General features: G+C 39.9%; 1 protein-coding gene across 2 annotated transcripts in view; it reads right to left on the bottom strand.

The window, feature by feature from the left end:
• The window catches only part of LOC105035574 (uncharacterized), a 181,382-nt gene extending 162,011 nt beyond the window's left edge, over positions 1-19,371 (bottom strand). The window contains exons 1-2 of one of the 2 annotated variants that reach the window (XM_073242704.1): positions 18,541-19,371; positions 17,867-18,471 (exon numbers count right to left, since the gene is read on the bottom strand). In XM_073242704.1, coding sequence (XP_073098805.1) covers positions 17,867-18,471; positions 18,541-18,897 — 962 coding nt within the window. In that variant the 5' untranslated portion in view covers positions 18,898-19,371. Of the gene's footprint in view, positions 1-17,615; positions 18,472-18,540 lie in introns of those variants that run through there. The other variant, XM_019847371.3, reaches the window with a different exon arrangement.
• Between the last annotated feature and the right edge of the window lie 885 nt (positions 19,372-20,256).

Below are 20,256 nucleotides of genomic sequence, written 5' to 3'. Positions count from 1 at the left end.
AGACCGGCCACCTCGAGGGCCATTTCCTTAAGGCGGGCAGCCTCGGCCTGCTGACCTTCCACCACCTTGTTTGTCATCTCGATGTTGGCGAGGAGTTGGTGCCCGAGCTACAAGGACGATCGGAGGGTCAGAATGGGAGCTGGAAAGTTAATTAAATGAAGAAGCGAAAGGAAAAAGGAGGATGAATCTACTTACCTCGAGGAAGGCCCCCAGCGAGTCCCAGACTCGTTGTGTAGGATCGACGTGGACGATCTCTGGACGACTTCGGCTAGTGAGCATCCGTCTACCAGCTTTTTTATTAGATCCCTGTCACTGAAGGGATCATCCCCCTGCTCCTCTTCAGAGCCGCGGGATTCTTCAGTGGTAGCCCAGCGATTGCAGACCCTGCGGGCCAAGGTCTTCCTCCTCTTCCTCCTCTCACCCCCTGGCACCTCCTCAGGATGGATCTCCGAAGCAGGGACTCGGTAGGAGAACTCAACCCCTCGGGGAAGCCCGGGCGGGGACGCTCAGTGTCTGCGAGGACGTCGGCGGCTGAGGTCGCTTGGGCGGGCACGGCCGAACTCGTCCCCTCCACTCTGGCCCTCTTCGCCGGCCCGGAGGCCGCAGCGTCCTTTCTTTTGAGAGCCTTCAGGCCCCTGGCAAGCATCTGTGCTTCTTCGGCGTCCATGCCTAAAAAAGAAAAAAAGAGAGAAAGAAAAAGAGAAAAGAGAAAAAGGGCGTGAAAAGAAGAAAAGAGGAGAAGTAGGAGAAAGAGAGGAAAGGAAAGGAAAGGAAAAGAAAGAAAAAAAAGGGAGAGATGAAATACTGGCGGGATCCAAGGGCTCAGGCCGATGTTGAACAGAAACTGCTCCTTCAGGAGGTTGGGGAGAGAAAGAGTTGGATATTTGAGGAGTTTTTGGGAGACTTGATGGTCGTCCCCCCCCAAGTTGGGTGCCCGACGGATGGAGTCCCTCAGGGAGCCCCAAGGGGGCAACTCTAGCCTCAAGGTCGGGCATCGAACATAAAGAAACTTTTCCTTCCAGTTATGGATAGAAGAAGGGCACCTTTCAGTAACCCCTTCCTACCGAACTGTGGGGAGAAGTACCACCAATCCTTCATCGTGGGATGACGCTTGAAGGTGTAGAAATATCTAAGCAAGAAAAGGGTGGGCTGGACTTCGACTACATGACAAAGAGAGAGAAATCCTATCAAAAACCTAAAGGAGTTCGGTGCAACCAAAGCCAGAGAAATATTCAGAAACTGGAAAAGAGCAATGACGAAGGGTGGAAGAGGAAGCTGGAGTCCGGCACGGAAGGCCTCCTGGTACAGGCAGAAGCAACCGGGGGGAGGGCACTAGCCCGGTCGGACGGGCCAGGAAGTTCCAATTCATACTCCAGAGGAACCCCATACTGAACTCTTATCAGTTGGAGTTCGTCCGGAGTCAGAGAATAAGGAATGGCGTTCGGTGCAAAAATCGGATGAGGTTCAGCTCTACCTACCGGTTCATCTACCGCCTGAGGACTCTGGGAGACCGAGACAGACGAACTCCTAGAGCCGCTAGAAGAAGAACCCCTGGAAGACATCTAGAATCACACGAAGACCACTTACAGAGGCAAAATCCCTAAAAATTGGGGAAAATCACGGACAAGGTCTCGGGGGACTGATGTATAGAGCAAGAGGAAGAAAGATCGAACGGCAAAAGGAAGAACAAAAAGAAGAAGGAGTTCCGAGACTAACCTAGGCGATTCGGAGAGGTACGAAGGTGTGGAAATGGGACGGCTCGAGGAACGCCTAAGGCTGGAAAGGGCACTGAGAAAAATCAAAGTTCTCGGGGAGAAGAAGGATGCCAGAACGAGACCGTCGGATAGAGCGGGACTCTTGGAGGAGGAGTGCGGGTTTAAATAGGCCCTGAGATCCGGCATAATGACGATTGTGAATCCCCTCTAACCGGTCTCTTTTCGCCGCGTGTCCGACTCACCACAGCGGGCAGTTAAAAAGTGGCAAACGGCTGACAGTGCCTTTATTGCACCACGCCTTGAGCACCATTCCGCTGCAGGTTCCAAAAGAGCCTCTTCGGATCGCCTCGATTTGAAAAGACTCCAGCGCACGCGCATTAAATACCAAAATATCTGAGGACGATTGCGCGCGGACATCAAGGGAGCAACTTCGGCTGTGACAATCTTTCTGTACTTCCATCATTCAAAATTCAAACTCGAAAGTAGGGGGACTGCTGTTGGTATAAAATACCCTCAGCCGAAGTTCTTAACAGGATTGACCCTCCCAGGACTCCTCTGGCTTTCGACCGTAGATGGTATCTCTCCGGACTTCTCCAACAGACGGATTCCCACAGTGCTGACTGAATTTTTCCGACGGACGAACTCCCACTGCACCACCCGAGCTCCTTCAACATGAGTTCCCCCAGTTATCTATTAAGCCGCCCCAAGTGCTCACTAAGCTCCGCTGCCAGCCGACTTTCTACAACTATCAGCTGTTCCCCGAATCCCTTCCAGACTTCTTCCAGCCAGGTTCAACACCAATCCGAACTACCCCGGACTTCGTCAACGGCTGAACTTCTCCGACGGTAGATTCCTACAACTACCAGATTTCACCCGGACTCCTACGGGAGCCGGATCTCGTCCCCGACCTTGATTGCGGAAAGGCTTCGCCCGGACTCCTACGGGAGCCGGGCTCCGTCCTCGACCCCGATTGCTGGTAAACTTCATCCGGACTCCTAAGGGAGCCGGACTTCATCCCTGACTTTGATTGCAGGTAGACTTCACCCGGGCTCCTACGAAAGCCAGATCTCGTCTCCAGCTCCAGCTGCGGGAAGACTCCGTCCGGACTCCTACGGGAGCCAGACCTCGTTCCCAACTCCGGCTGCACGCGAACTTCGCCCGGACTCCTACGGGAGCCGGGCTCCACCCACGACTTCACTTACAGGTAAACTTCATCCGGACTCCTACGAGAGCCAGACTTCACCCATAACTCCAATTGCAGGAAGGCTCAGCCCGGACTCCTACGAGAGCCGGATCTCATCCCCGACCTCGACTGCGAAAAGGCTTCACCCGGACTCCTACGGGAGTCGGGCTCCGTCCTCGACCCCGATTGCTGGTAAACTTCGTTCGGACTCCTAAGGGAGCCGGACTTCGCTCCTGACTTTGATTGCAGGTAGACTTCGCCCGGGCTCCTACGGGAGCCAGATCTCGTCTCCAGCTCCAGCTACGAGAAGACTCCGCCCGGACTCCTACAGGAGCCGGACCTCGTTCCCAACTCCGACTGCACGCGGACTTCGTCCGGACTCCTACGGGAGCCGGGCTCCGCCCACGACTTCGCTTACAGGTAAACTTCGTCCGGACTCCTACGGGAGCCGGACTTCACCCACAACTCCAATTGCAAGAAGGCTCAGCCCAGACTCCTACGGGAGCCGGATCTCATCCCCGACCTCGACTGCGAAAAGGCTTCGCCCGAACTCCTACGAGAGCTGGGCTCCATCCTCGATCCCGATTGCTGGTAAACTTCGTCCGGACTCCTAAGGGAGCCGGACTTCACCCCTGACTTTGATTGCAGGTAGACTTTGCCCAGGCTCCTACGGGAGCCAGATCTCGTCTCCAGCTCCAGCTGCGGGAAGACTCCGCTCGGACTCCTACGGGAGCCAGACCTCGTTCCCAACTCCGGCTACATGCGGACTTCGCCCGAACTTCTACGGGAGCTGGGCTCCGCCCATGACTTCGCTTACAGGTAAACTTCGTCCGGACTCCTAAGGGAGCCGGACTTCATCCCTGACTTTGATTGTAGGTAGACTCAGCCCGGACTCCTACGGGAGTCGGATCTCATCCCCGACCTCGACCGCGGGAAAGCTTCGCCCAGACTCCTACGAGAGCCGGGCTCCGTCCTCGACCCCGACTGCTGGTAAACTTCGTCCGGACTCCTAAGGGAGCCAGACTTCACCCCTGACTTTGATTGCAGGTGGACTTCGCCCGAGCTCCTACGGGAGCCAGACCTCGTCTCCAGCTCCAGCTGCGGGAAGACTCCGTCCGGACTCCTGTGGGAGCCGGACCTCATCCTCGACTTCAACTGAAGGAAGACTTCGTCCGAACTCCTATGGGAGCCGGACTCTGGGCTCCTCTCAAACGGGTAGCTAACCACCTCTTCCTGCTAGACACTCCAGCCGAGCTTCAGCCGACAAGCCTGCACTCCCTGGCGTGGCCGCAGTAACGGCCACGACTCTGCTCCACTTCCTACGATGGATTTCGTGCGGCTCCATTACTCCCTGGCCAACCGCTATGATGCCCACGATCCTGCTCCACTTCCTACGATGGGTACCGCATAATTCTTCCATCCTCTGGCAAGTCGCGACAACGGACGCCGCTCCACTCCCCACGACAGATTCCACGTGGCATGTCCCGGTGATAGCCACAATTCCACTCCACTACTCTTCGCAACAAACTCCTCCTGACTCTGGGCGGCCCACTGTCAGACGGTTACAGACATCACTATCAGTCTGTTGCCCCCTCCGCTTATAAAAGGGGACCCCAGATACGTTATTCTCTAAGCCCTCATTTTTACCTAGAAACTCTGCTAAAATTTCCGTTCGAGCACTCCATTCTTGTTGAGGCAGAGAACTGACTTGAGCATTGGAGGGTCTTGCCAGAGCAATCCCACCTCCGATTTAGACTTCTTTTGTAGGTCCCGACGGCGACCGCGACACCCTCGACTCTAGCTTCTCCGACACAGGCAGATTTTTGCACCAACAATTAGTATTAATACTTCAATAATATACCTCACTCACACTCTACTGAATATCAATGATCTTTTTAAAAATTATTTGATAAAATTTAAAATTTTAAGTTAAACGATACTTAATTTTAAATTCTTTCTTTACTCAAGGATGAGCAAAGTTCAAGTTGGGGGTATAATAAGTGGTATATTTTTATATTTATTTTAGATATTTTTGATAATTTATGGTGCTAACACTTCTTAAAAAATTTAATTTCATAAATAAATTAATTTTTTTATAAAAATAAATAATTTTAAAAAATATAGAATTAGAGTATATTTATGAAACATAGATATTGATTTAATTAAGAATTTAAATACCAAAATAATGAAGAATTATTGAAGAATTTAATGCATATATTTTTTTTAATTTTTTAGGCATAAATTGAAGAGAAAATTAAGTAAAAATATTCTAAAAAATAAAATTTATAGCCACCGGTGCATGGTGGACCGACCGCTCGGTCCATAGATTCAGGGGCACAATCCATGAAAACAGCTTCGCGATCTATGGCGCAGCTCACAAGTGAGCAAAAAGTTTTTTGCATGATTCGATGGTTGATATCAATTCTGAGGGAGATCAAACGGCCCATATTCATTGTCGGTTGAAAAGAAGGATTTCTGGATGCGATCAAACGGTCAAAACTCGATCCATCGCTCGATCCAATAGCTGACACCATTCCCAACTTTGAATAGAAACTTCAAGATGCTGATCAACAGCCCAGATTTTATCTGAGGCATGATCCAATGGTTGGAATATTTTCGACCATGATAAGGACTTAAACATTGATTTTTGATCAAATCTGGATGGTTCAAATGCAATCTGATGGTCAAAAAAATTCATACGGATATACTACAAATTCTAAGGGTTTTGGGACTCCTTTTATTACCAAAAAAAGATGAAAAATTTATCTATAAATAGGAGATCTAAAAATAAGAGTGAAAGAAAAAAATCAATAGAAAAGTAAAAAAAATAGAGAAAAAAATTATATAGGTTTAGGGACCTAAGGAGAAGAAGAAGAGAAGTCAGTTCACTCTAGGAGTACGAAGAAAGAAAGAGAGATCATCAACCATCTTTTCAACGAGACTGGACTGATCAACTTTAGATCTTTATTATAGTTTTATTTTTATTTTATTATTCTTTTAAATTTTTATACTTGAATTTTAATTTTAATTAATATAAAATTTATTTTTTTATACTTTAAATTTTTATCTTTTATTTTTATTGTAAGTAAATGCTAGGATCTAATTAGTAGATTTTAGTACTAATTTATTTTATACTCTTTAAATTTTTATTATTTATTTTTATTATAAATAGAATCTAGGATCTAAATAGTAGATCTTAGTACTTGATTTATTTTTTACACTTTTAATTTTAATTTTTTGATTTAAATTACTTTTATCAAAATTTTATTTTTTTTATAAAATTAAAAATTTTCAATTAAAATCTTGCCTTCTCTATGGATTCGACCCGACTCACTACTTTCTACGTATTTTTAATTTTTATTAAAGTCAGAATTAAATTTGATAAGCACGGTGTCCTAATGACGATATTGCAATCCTATCAGCCTGGGAGGGGGGTCGGGGAAAATGGTGGTTTCGATCATCGGATGGAGGAAAATGAGAGCGGGGGAGGGAGCGAGGGAAAACAAAGGTGGTCGCTGATAGGGGAGCCAACCCTGAAACCAAGAGGGCCAAAGAAGGGGGTCGGGGAAAATGGGGGTTTCGATCACCAGGTGGGGGAAAATAAGGGCGGGTGAGGGGTTTGGGAGAAAATGAGGGTAGGGGGGGTGTTTAAATAGTTAGAGGGAAAGTTAGGGTTATTAACAATGGTGAAAGCTATTACTAATAAACTGTCGGTAATGATTATTAGCGATGGACATTACTGTCTTTAATAAGTTATTTCCATCGCTAATAATCTTATGATCTAATTTAAAAAAGATAAAATTATTACTTATTAACAATGTAATATTACTATTGTTAAAAATCAAAAATATCATCGCTAATAATTTTTTCTTTTTCTGACAGCTTATTTTTTTGATTGCCATTGGTGGTCGATAAAAGATGTTATTAGTGATGGTAAAATTATGTTACTAATGGCCATCACTAAAAATCATTTGTCTTGGAGTGTGATGAGACAATTACATATAGCTTCTTGCCCTACGTAACTTTCTTTACAATAAACCATTTATCCTTCCTCAACTACCACTATAATCCTTAAATATTACAACACTGATGTTCTCCTCCTTTCCATCTCAGTATATATAAGCATATTTTTAATAAATCAATGACGAGAGTCCCTTACTCCCCTCATTTAATCTCAAAAAAAGTATCTCAATGCCATGGTAGGTTGCTGAAATTTGGAACCTAGTTGTATTCTTTGGATGGAGAAGGATACACCTTCCTTCGTGTCCATCAACCATCCGATCATTGCCACTTTGCTTTGAGATTTATGTAGCATATAAGCAATAAAGATTGGAGCACTGTATCCAGTTGTGCAAAAGAAGGTATATTTTTCTTTTGTGCGAATGAAGCAACCAAAATTGGAGGTGCTATCGAGCCGAGTTGAGTCGAGTATCTAGAAGATCAAGCTCGATTTGATTTAAAATATTTGGGCTTGAAACTTGATTCGAGCTCAATTGAGAAACTCAAACTTAACTCGATAAAAAGAAGTGATACTTGAGATTGATCAGATATCAATCGAAGCATACCCAAACTTGAGTTCAAGGTCAAATTCCAACCTTGATCATAATTAAAAAAAATGATTCAATCAAAATATAATATCATATTATATTTTAAAATATTAAATATATATTATAAATGAAATATAATATTATTAAAAATATATATATATATTTGATTAGCTTTATACATTTTTGAGTCGAATATTCTATTACTCAAATTTGGATTCAAACTGAGCTCGGCCAACTCATAAGTTGAAAGAATAATACCCTACAAGACAATTGCATGGGTGATGTGAAGAAACTTTTCTGTATTATCTTCCTACTCATTTGCATGATATTAGTTATTTTATTTATGAGATATTTTATTTTATCATTTGTTGCATCATATTTTTATGGTTATGATAAACTCCATAGATTAGGATAATGATTTTAGGACCATGATGAGATCATGCTAGTGAGATCTAAAATCTTGATAGTTTCAATCTAAAATATTTTCAATCATGAGATCATCAAATCAGAGATCGATGATGCCGGTAAGACTGGTACATCTTATGTATGCTCGATGGAGAGGATGATTGATCTCATAATTACTTGTGTGTGATACTAATACAAGGATATAGGTGCTCATTGGAGAATGAGTTCACTGAACTAACCCACAGGAAGAATATTTGATGGAGTCTTACAGTATGTCGACAGATGATTCTCCAGTGAAAATAGTGCATGTGATCCTTTGACTTGAGATCATTATGATACCTTGTGTACATGGATCCTTACATTGGTTTATTCCCTAACGTGCCACTTTGGATGTGTCTGGGATATTCTGGATATGGTGAAGTATCCATAGAGATTATGAGTGGTCAATAAGAAATCGATCACTCCTTGTAGGAGGAGAGAAATCCTATGTGATCTCATAGGATAATGACTCTAAGAGTCTCTAACCAAAGCAGGGACGAACCGCAGAAAAAGTTTCTACTGGTTCATCAATCGAGTCATCATCACTGGATCAAGATATATATGGATAAATATTTAGGCTTGAATATTTTCATACCCATGTCTGTCTGAATGTTATGTGATCGAAGGATTGAATTGCACAGTAACTCGCTACAGAAGGATAATTTTGATATTTTCATCAAATTTTAAATCTTTCGGATAGTCATGATACGTTACTAGACATCAATCTTAACTTATGAACTCATTAGAATTAAAAAATTTAATTCAAAATTAATTAGGAAGAGTCTTAGTTGATTGGGACTCTTGAGCTGACCTAATCTAATCGAATTAGGATTATGTTGAGAGTCTGGATCCACTGCTGGCTAGATTTGGAACCTAATGGATACATACAATAAAATTTGATCTTGATCCAATCTATTTAGATTTATTATAAATCTAATAGGTTAATTAAATTGCTAGCACATGAATTAACCCAAGTTTCCAATTGGATTTAGTGCAAAGGTGTTTGTGCTAGCCCTTGACTTGTTGCCTTGATCTAATGTGATTGAATTTGAACCTATAATTAAATAGGTGGCTTATCTGATTTTTATGAAAGAGTTTCATATGAAATCACCTTCCTCCATGCCATTCCCATGCAAGAAAAATAAATATCGCCCCATTTAATTTAGGCGTTAAGAAGAGGAGTTCTCTTTTACTCCTCTTAAATTTCCTTCTTTATTTCCACATGTTTCTTAATTTCTCATGTCATTGATGACCCTTGGGATATGTGGGCATAGAAGAGAAGGAAGAGTCCTTCTTTGGGAAAAAGACCACATGCCATAAAATTAAATGGGTCGCCTCCTTATATGCATTGAATTGGTAGAGTCTTTAATGTTATGGACTCTTAGTTTCACACTATTCTCCTTATCCCACGTGTCATAAGATGGCATCTTAATTTTTCTATGCAGAGGAAGAGTCCTTCTGCTTGTTAAAGACCTCTTATTCTATGCCTTAACCCATTGGTTTCCATGCAAAAATTATTTCATTGCGTGTAAGGGATAAGGGATGCCAATAGTTGGCGCCCCTTCATTCCTTATATAAGGGGTGCCCCATATGGATAATTTCCTAATGATTTTGGCATGAGAATGAAGAAGAAAAGACAAAAAAAAATTGAGATAAAGACAAGGAAAAAGAGAGAAAGAAAACTAGAAAGGAAGAGAGGAGGAAAAAGGAAAGCATGTGATGCTTGTCCTAAAATCAAATTGTTCATGTGTTGAACATATAATCTGATATTTATGTCATGAGATCATTTAGAAAAATATTTCTAGAGTGATCCTAATAGAGGTCTCGAAGGCATATAAGAATGGTGCAATCCATTCTTATGAAGGACAATCAGCAGCATACCTTGAAGAAGGCTGCAGCACTACATCTAATTGGGAAGGGCCCTGAGCAGTCCCGTGTGGATCATGTTGGAGGACTTCTACTTTGGAGTCTTGTGGAGATCTCAAGATTATCAAATGCTTATCTTCATATTGGTATATAGCCTCTGATCTCTTGTTTATATACATGCTTATTTTATTTGATTGCAATCATCAAGGTGTTCCTAGGGCTTTTGTGTTCGATAGTCTAGTTTAATTGTTAAACTTATTTTCAATTATTGAATTCATGTAAAAATTTTTGAAATTTATATTTCATTATATTACCAAAATTCAACAGTAGTTTTAGAGCCACCCTTGATTGATTCAATCAAATTTTATGTTATTATTGTGATATGGATTAGATCCAGCTCAAACTATATCAAAATTAGATTTTCTGATTGATGTTTAGTTGATGTTTATGATATATCTTTTGTTATGATAAATGATATCAATCTATGATCATACTTGGATATAAAATTTTATTGTCTTTAGACTTATGTGACAAGTTTAAATTAGATCCTATGATCTAATTTTTGATGAATTGTAAATCCAATGCATGGGATGTGCAAAGTTTTAGAATGATACATTGGATGTACATTATCAAGATTTAGGATTTTTGTATTTGATGCATTTACCTAAGATCCAAGGGCCAACTATCATATTGTTGGGCACTCACTATTGTGGGTTTACCATCTTGGTTATTATCCAAGATATGTGTGGAGTCAGAAAATTTTTGATCATGAAAAAAATGCATTAGGCATGGATTACGATTTTTGCTGATGGATTTATTTAACTATAATTTATTGATCTAATGTGATTAGAATTTATCATTATAGATTAAATCAAATTCATATTTCTAATTTGATTAGAAGTTATGTTTATTTTAAGTTGATTAAATTATCATTTACCTAATTTGATTAGGGTTTAAGTCATGGTTGACCGAATCTATGTTAACCTAATTGATTTAGGTTAACCTAAGAATTGATCAAATCAACTCAAATAGGATGATAAATGATTGACTTATAATTATAAAGGTCAAGTGTTGAACCTAAATCAAAAATCTTAGATGGGCCTTATGTCCGTATATTTAAACATCTCCATTGACATGTGTATGAATGATATCGTAATTAAAAAAATATGAGTAGTTTGTTATTATGTTTTATAATTGTTATAAAATGTATGTTGAGTGTTATGGACTATGGCACATCCATATGATAGATGTATACATGAATGCTTCCCTATTGACTGATTATATATAAATGTATCTGCAAGAATTACAACAGGGACTGGGTGCCCCTGTGCATTGTACAATCAGCTGTAATCTTTTTTTTGTATGTTTTCAACTGTTGATTGTGATTTTTACATATTGATGTAAAATTATAGGTAAAAATTATTTCTTTCTATTATCAGATAAAGATCAAGCATTCATGAAAATCTTCATGGAGATGAAGACTAGACTGCCAAACATTTGTAGAGCGAAGGCGCATTAAGATTGACCATGAGATGGTTCAATCTAAGATGCACCTAGTGTTTGACCCATAAATCATCCTGTGGCTCGGATGATTTTTCAAAAGTCCATAACTAATTGATTTCCTCTATATGCTCTTACTTGCTGGTAGTTAGAATTAAAATTTAGTTTACATATAATGCATGTATATATATTTTAGATGTACTTGAAATCTAAGTCTCTATTTAAATTATATTAAGTTATAATGATGAAGTGTTAAGAACACTATCCTTGCCTTGTTTCATGCTAAGCCAGTATTATTTCAAGAACTATAGTAGGCTTATTGTGCTATCCACAAGATTTGCTGTGGGGACTGATTTGATACTGTCTTGGTGCATAATAAAGCTAATGGTATTTAGCTCATACTAAGTCAATAGAGTATGTCGAAAACTGTAGTGAGTTTGTTGTACTATTCTCAAGGCTTGCTATAGGATTTGATATGATGTTGACTTAGTGATGCTTATGACATATTTTGGTAGTACTGTCTTATTATGCTATCTACAAGATAGTATTATTCACATATGACCATATAGGATTGAAGGATATGATTTAACTAAAATACTATAGTTTGTTGTGCTATCCACAAGGCTATAAGTATTTTAGAGGCAACAATTATGTTGAGAGTTGTATGAGATATAATTGGTAAAGAGTTACCTATCTTTGAACTCATAGAAGCTTGTTGTGCTATTCACAAAATTTTTTATGAGGAATTAAGATCTTAACCCTACTAAGAAACTTTATGATAGGTTTTTTATTTTCATACTTGAGGGCTATGAAATTTGCTAAAATAGTGGGAGACACAATTAGATAAAAACTTCATCTAAATTATGCATATCATCATGAGTAGTCTTTTTATGTTCTTATATATCTGCATCTTCACTATCACTGCATGATAATTTTGATATTTTTAAATTGATCGAACTTTATGGAATGGTTGAGAACTGAGAATAGTTCTCATATAGGAGATAGTCTCCTATTCTCCTGATTTTGATTTGTTCGGAGTTGATACCATAAAGAAGGAAAAACCACATACGTGATATGATGGGATGACAATATGACTGTCAAATATGTATCCTAATTAACTTAATCATTCGATTAAGTCAATATCATGGATGGTGAGTTATTCAGGATTTGATCCTATTAACTCTCCTAGATTCCTTCTTTAGTATCTCCTAGAGAAGAAAGGTTAAGATTGTCTTTGCCATGGGTATCAATTTTTATTACAGTAATAATGAGTATTAGAGATAAATTGTAAGAGTTGTCTTACAAGTGTGAAGTAGTAGCAGGATGCAAAATTGCATTTACTAATGGTTTGTATATGATACAAACTAATATATCATTGAGTGCTTCAGCTTTAGAATTTTAGGTATGTAATACCTTATATAGGTCTCACTTATGCAAAGTGTTGCTAGACCTATAAAGTAGAAAATAGGTGACTACATGCTTTCGGCACTAATAGATAATTGTTATATACCTAAATTTATCAAAATATTATTTCAATTCTTTTGCTATTATAGCATGGTTTTGAAATTAATGTAAAGAATAAAAGTTACTCTCCTTCTGATAAATTTTATGGCTTTAGATTTATGATAATAGTTTTATGTTTTGTCACTCAATAAAGTTGTTCTTCATATTGATGAGAACAAGAGATGAGTATGTGATGGTCACATATCTCTGACATTACCAACTTGATCATTTTTGTGAGCCAAAGATAAATAAGTAATACAAAGAAGAGTTCTTTATCTGTATGATTTTGGATCATATAAAACTTATAAATCTTACCTCATGTATAAAATGATCAACATCCCATTTACTAGATATGGAAAAAGGCAAGCAAGGTATTAGGTCTTGAACATATGGATGTTCAAAGGCTAATAATTTTTCGACCCAGAGATGGACACTTTATATGAGATATGGTATGTTCTTTAATTTGTTTCACAAATCTCATTCTAGATATGCCCTAAAAATTGCTGCATGTGTTCTGAATTATATACCATCAAAATCTATTACTAGCACTCCATATAAGATATGGAAAGAGACAGGTTGCCCAACTTATGTGAAAAGAGTTGATATACATAAATTTTGTGCTAGATCAGGTTTATATAAATTTATAGGTTATACTAAAGAGTAGTATATGATACTACTTCTACCACCCTACTAGACAAAAGGTGTTTTGTTAGTAGGTATGCCACTTTTAGAAAAAAAAATTTCTATGAAGGGGACAGTGGGAGGATAATTGAACTTGAGAAGTTCAAGACCTATGAACTTTTTCATCATAATTTGTGGAGTGTCCACAAGTTGATCCTTGATCAGATATGCTCGTTGATGAAGCACAACCATGACACACCTCTTTACCGAAGGTCAATCTAAGTGTATAGTGTACCACTCAAAATATGGATTTGTCATTATGAATGACTGTACACCATACATCATTGTGAATGATGTTTCTTGACCTATTCGGAGATAGTCATGAGTAGAGACTCTGACAGATTCATGATATTCGAAATGAACTCCTTGTACATCAATCAAGTATGGACTATAGTTGAAGCACCTATGGGTATGACCCAACAAGTTGCTAACAGAAATGTCAATCCAGATTTATGCTTACAATTGCCACACACTATCTAGAGAGTTTGTCTCTAGTGGGAGGATAAATCTATTTATAAATTATAGCAAGTATTAAGGAGTTGATACTTCTATTTTTGATGAGATAGTCAAAATATTTGGCTTTATCAAATATGGATGAACTGAGTGTTGCAAGAAGACAAGTGGGAGTCCCACTAACTGCTTATGTATGTGGAAGACATACTACGTATTGGAAGATAGTCCCGATATTGCACTCAGTCAATGACATGCTTATCATAAAAATTTTCATGGAAAAGACTTGGGCGTAGTATCCAATATACCTGGCATCTATAGTGATAGATGTAAGTGGATACTGGACTTATCCCAGTCTAGGTACATGATTGTTATGTTGAAAAGTTCAACATGAGTGGGTGTAAAAGAGTTTATTTATCTATATATTCAATGTACCATATCTGATGTGATTTATGTCTTGTGCATAATCATTGATTTCAAGTAGATCCATGACACGATCTTTTGAAAACTATGAAAAGTGTTCTCAAAGTACTTGAGAAGTACTAAAGGAGTAATAATTGGAAGAGTTTCAAACAGCAAACTGTATTTGACTCAGTTAATTACTGTTAGTAAAGATTACTAAGAAAAGTCGTCAGATGAAAGGGTTCATCATTGAGTTGGGTGTGGTCTCATCAGATACCCACACACATCCTATGGCACTTTCACCTTATTTATGATTTGATCGTAAAATGAGTTAATATTAAGAACATCATATTAGACCAGTTCACAAAGCTTTTACACAGCAGCAGTATGATCGCCACCTTGATTGCATGGGCATCAGGTACAGGGGCGATTACCTTTAGTGCAAGTTGGAGATTGAAAGAATAGTGCCTTGTGAGCCAATCGCATGGGTGATGTGAAGAGACTTTTCTGTGTTATCTTCCTACTCATTTGCATGACATTAGCTATTTTATTTATAAGGTATTGTGTTTTATCATTTGCTGCATTATATTTTTATGATTATGATAAATCCATAGATTAGGATAATAATTTTAAGATCATGATGAGATCATGCCAATAAGATCTAAAATCTTGATAGCCTCAATCTAAAATATTTTCAATCATTAGATCATCGAGTCAGAGATTGATGATGCCGGTAAGACTGATACATCCTATGTATGCTCGATGGAGAGGATGATTGATCTCACAATCACTTATGTGGTGATACTAATACAAGGATGTAGGTGCTCATTGGAGAATGAGTTCACTGAACTGACCTATAGGAAGAACATCTGATGGAGCCTTATAGCATGTCGATAGATGATTTTCCAATAGGAGCAGTGCATGTAATCCTTTGACCTGAGATAACCATGGTACCTTATGTACATGGATCCTTACTTTGATTTATTTTCTAGCATGCCACTTTGAGATGTGTCTGAGATATTCTGGATATGGTAAAGTATGCATAGAGGTTGTGAGTGGTCAATAAAGAATCGATCACTCCTTGTAGGAGGAGAGAACATCCTATGTGATCTCATAAGATGATGACTCTGAGAGTCTCTGGCCAGAGCAGGGATGAACAGTAGAAAAAGTTTCTACTGATTCATCAATTGAGTCATCATCATTAGATCGAGATACATATGGATAGATATTTGGGCTTGACATATTTTCATGCCTATGGTCTGTCTGGGATATTGTGTGATCGAAGGATTGAATTACATGATAACTCACCACAGAAGGATAATTTTGATATTTTTATTAAATTTTAAATCTTTCGGACAGTCATGACACATTGCTAGACGTCAATTTTGACTTGTGGACTCATCAGAATTAAAAAGGTTTAATTTAAGAATCAATTAGGAAGAGTCCTAATTGATTGGGACTCTTGAGCTGACCTAATCTAATCGGATTAGGGTTATGTCGAGAGTCTAGATCCATTACTGGTTAGATTTGAAACCTAATGGGTCACACACAATAGAATTTGGTCTTGGTCCAATCTATTTGGATTTATTATAAATCCAATGGTTAATTGAATTGCTAGCATATGAATTAACCCAAGTTTCAATTGGGTTCAGTGCAAAGGTATTTGTGCTAACCCTTGACTTGTTGCCTTGATCTAATGTGATTGGGTTTGAACCTATAATTAAATAGGTGGCTTATCTGATTTTTATGGAAGAGTTCCATATAAAATCACCTTCCTCCATGCCATTCACCATGCAAGAAAAATAAATGTCACCTCATTTAATTTAGGTGTTAAGAAGAGGAGTTCTTCTCTTTTACTCCTCTTAAATTTTTTTTTTATTTCCACGTATTTCTTAATATCTAGTGTCATCTGATGACCCTTGGGATATGTGGGCACAGAAGAGAAGGAAGAGTCCTTCTCTAGGAAGGAAACCATGGGCATAAAATTAAATGGGTCACCTCCTTATATGCATTGAATTGGTAGAGTCCTTAATGTTATGGACTCTTAGTTTCACTCTATTCTCCTTATCTCATGCACCATAAGATGGCATCTTAATTTTTTTATGCAGAGGAAGAGTCTTTCTGCTTGTTAAAGACCTCTTATTCCATGCCTTAACCCATTGGTTTCCATGAAAAAAATATTTCATTGCGTGTAAGGGATGCCAAGAGTTGGCACCCCTTAGGAATTTTGTGGTGCTCCTTCATTCCTTATATAAGGAGTGCCCCATATGGATAATTCCGTGGTGATTTTGGCATGAGAATGAGGAGGAAAAGACAAGAAAAAATCTGGGATAAAGATAAAGAAAAAGAGAGAAAGAAAAATAGAAAGGAAGAGAGGAGGAAAAAGGAAAGCATACGATGCTTATCCTAAAATCAGATTGTTCATGTGTTGAACATATAATTTGATATTTGTGTGGTAAGATATTTAGAAAAAAATTTCTAGAGCGATTCTAGTGGGGTTTCGAAGGCATACAAATGATGGTGCAATCCGTTCTTGCGAAGGACGATCAGCAGTGTACTTGCGAAGGACGATCAGCATTATATCGAATTGGAAAGGACTTGATCAGTCCCGTATGGATTACGGTTGGAAGGCTTTTACTTGGAGTCTTGTGGAGATCTCAAGGTTACCATATGCTTATCTTCATGTTGGTATATGGCTCTGATCTCTTGTTTATATACATATTTATTTTATTTGATTGCAATCATCAAGATATTTTTGGGGTTTTGTGTTTCGATAATCTAGTTTAATTGTTAAACTTATTTTTAATTATTGAATATATATAAAAATTTTTAAAATTTATATTCTACTACATCATCAGAATCCAACATAAATTGCTCAACTCATTTGCACCACTAACCAAAAAGACACCTCTTTTCTCTCTCTCTCATCTTCTACATTGCATGCACCATGTGCAATTTGGACCATGTCAAATCCTATAGTGGATAACACATGCCACGCTACCCTTGTATTTCACTGACTCCCGTTTGGATGCTATGATTTGGTGCGTGCAATAATTTCTCCTTTTTAGGCATTTAAAATAGTAAGTCCCAGGTGCATCTACAAACAGTCTCAGACTTTCGGAAAGTCTTTTAATCATTTTCACTCTCTGTCCTGAACCAGACAAAAAGCTTCCACAGGTATAGTGCCTTCTCTTTTTTTTTTTCTTTAATTTTTATTTGAATCAATTTTGGAGGAACAATAAATCTACAATTCACCTTTCTTCAATTGGTGGGAAGTAGGAAAGAAGGCCATCATCAAAAGCAAGGAAAGAGGAGGCAAAGATAGGGAAGAGAAGAAGAAAAAAGTTTTTTTTCTATGCTGTTTAACTGTCTTAGGATGCTCCCATTCCCACACTAGAGTCCAGCTTTGTTTGCTGAGGAAAACAAACAAAATCCTACTTTCCCAGTATCCAGTATACCTACTTACGAGCGTCCATTACCTTGTGGCAAGTATTTTTCATAGCATGTAATTATTTCTCATAAACAATATCTACTTTATATTTGCTGGAATATCTCAAAGACATCTGCCAACCTACCTGTGACTGCACAGATCCAAGAGCTTCTTCCTGCCTTCCACGATGTCATCAAAGAAGTCATCCATTTGTCCTGCAAGGCTCTCAATTCCAGACCTCAACATCCCAAACCACCCCTTCAAGCCCTCGACCCTCTCTCTCAGACTTCCTGCAATCCCCTCAGGCTCACATCCCGTCCTCCCTCCCCTCTCCAGCTCTTCCCTCAGCTCCTCTGTTGCTTCCTTCGCCCTCCGGAACTCATACATCAGAATTCTCGGCCGGCCGCTCATCCCTTCCATCTCCTCCGCCACCCTCTGCTGCAGCCTGGACATCGATACCATGTATCCGGACACGAAGAAGAGCGAGCTCTCGATGGCGGCGCGGTGGCGGCTCGGTTCCGGCCACGAGGAGACTGATCCCCACAGCAAGATCATGAGCAGGAAGGAGCTCGCATTCCTTAACGCGTACAGCACTGCCCTGAAGCCATTGAAACCAATGAGTTTGGACTCCATGAGTGCCCTGTCGTCGAACCGGAGCGACAGCGGCTCGACTCTCGTCTCCACCAATAACCTGTTCTCCTCCTCCAAGCCCACTGCTTTTCTCCAGCACACTGAGATCGCCCTCATCACCTGGAGCAGAGAAAAATTAGCAATCTATATAGAATTGGATTGAAGAAAAGAAGGTGTCTGATGGGAAACCTGACGGGTGAGGTGGGGAGTGGGATTGCGGCGCCACTCGTCGAGGGAGGAGACCATGCTGGCCCCGGCAGAGCAGTAATTCTCGATGCCAGAGATGCCGAGCTTGATCACATGGCAGGCGTCCCAAAGGCGGGAGGTTTCGTCCATGTACTCGTCGAGCCATTTCTCACCGACAGGCAGGTGGAGCTTCTGGACGAGGTGGGTGAGGTGGGAGTGGAGGGAGCGCAGGAGAGCCACGGCATGCTGGAGGAATTGGAGGGACATGAAGGCGTTCGACGAGAAGGAGCGATCGAGATCGTCGAGGCCATGGGTGAGGAAGGAGCAGAAGCTATTGACGGTGGTAGAAGAAGGCTTCATTTGGAGAGGGAAGAGGTGCAATTGGGTCTGGAGGTTTGGTTGGTAGATGGAACTGAATTAAGGGAGGGGTGGGAGGAGATTTAAGGTGGTGGATTGGGTTTATAGCTCTGCTTCCCAAGTTTGAAAGGGATGGATTGTGAGCAAGGATGGGTGTCTCCAGTGGAGGGGAAAGGATGATTGGGAATCTGCCATTTCGCATTGTTTAGTGGCGGAAAGAGGAGCGAGCCATGACATTTGGAACAGCCATCTCGTGAATCCTATTATTGCCGCTCTCTCTGTCTCTCTAGTGAGGCAGGCATTTGTTCCTCCTCCTTGGTGTCGTTCTTTCTTTGAGGTAGGTTGTTGCCTCTTTAATTGTTCTAGGTGTTGCATCTGTGTATGCAGTGGGGAGGAGTGGGGAAGCGAGGAGCAATCTAAATGGACCGAATTGATTGGATTTCCCCTTCAATATGGGGACCAGGCGGAGAGGTGGAACAGAGGTCCCTCTGAGTGCTCTCTTTGCTTCTCATTCTCTTCTCCCGAGCAGTGACCTTTTACTTTCAATTAGTAACTTCTTGTTGGTATATCACGTACCATTAGGGATAGCAGTCAGGTCAGATCGGTTGGATTACACACTGATTAGATTGGATACCAGATAGATAAAACTTCTAGTATCTTGAATCTGACCTATTTAACAAATGGATTTAAGATTCAGATCAGAGCCTGACCATATTATCAAACATGTAACCTAAGTTAATTTACAACAATACAAATCAAGTTAAATGGATTAAACAGTTTAAGCATTACCACCCCGACATATATCTTTGGGTAAAAAATTACAAGTTTATCATGGAGAAGAATTTCTGGATACCTGCTACTTTAATATAAAAGTTATGGACATCATAATTGATAGCTTAACCGTGGGTGACCACTTAGCTCAACTGAAATTTATTAGATTAAACGAGAGAATTGTCCAACTGCCCAACTCACAGTCCCTAGAGTTTGGTTTCCTTCCTTCAAAGCAATATGGAATGATGGATTTCCTTGGTACCCGTCACATCTCTCTATCCACTACAAAATTAGTCTTTTTAGACTTCTCTTTCTTCCCTGTTCCATGCTGTCGAGGTGGGGCTTAGTCCTTTCGCTGCTTCGCCATAAGAACAAGCTTACCCAATAGCCGGGGTCTGCCCTCAATTAGAGGATAAATGGAAGTAGATGTCCGTGGGTTTTGGAGAATGGGATGCTCGAGAGAATTTTAAGAGCATGTTGGTCTTTTAAGATTTCATGGGGGAGTGGAGGACTTGCTACTTGACTATTTGACATATAATGCTAAAGCTATCACTATTCTAATGCACGGTGATTATTACTTTATTGTATGGT

The sequence above is a fragment of the Elaeis guineensis genome, chromosome 8 (genome assembly GCF_000442705.2).
Source record: "Elaeis guineensis isolate ETL-2024a chromosome 8, EG11, whole genome shotgun sequence".
Taxonomy (NCBI): Eukaryota; Viridiplantae; Streptophyta; class Magnoliopsida; order Arecales; family Arecaceae; genus Elaeis; species Elaeis guineensis.
This window is presented reverse-complemented; position numbering and strand designations above follow the sequence as displayed.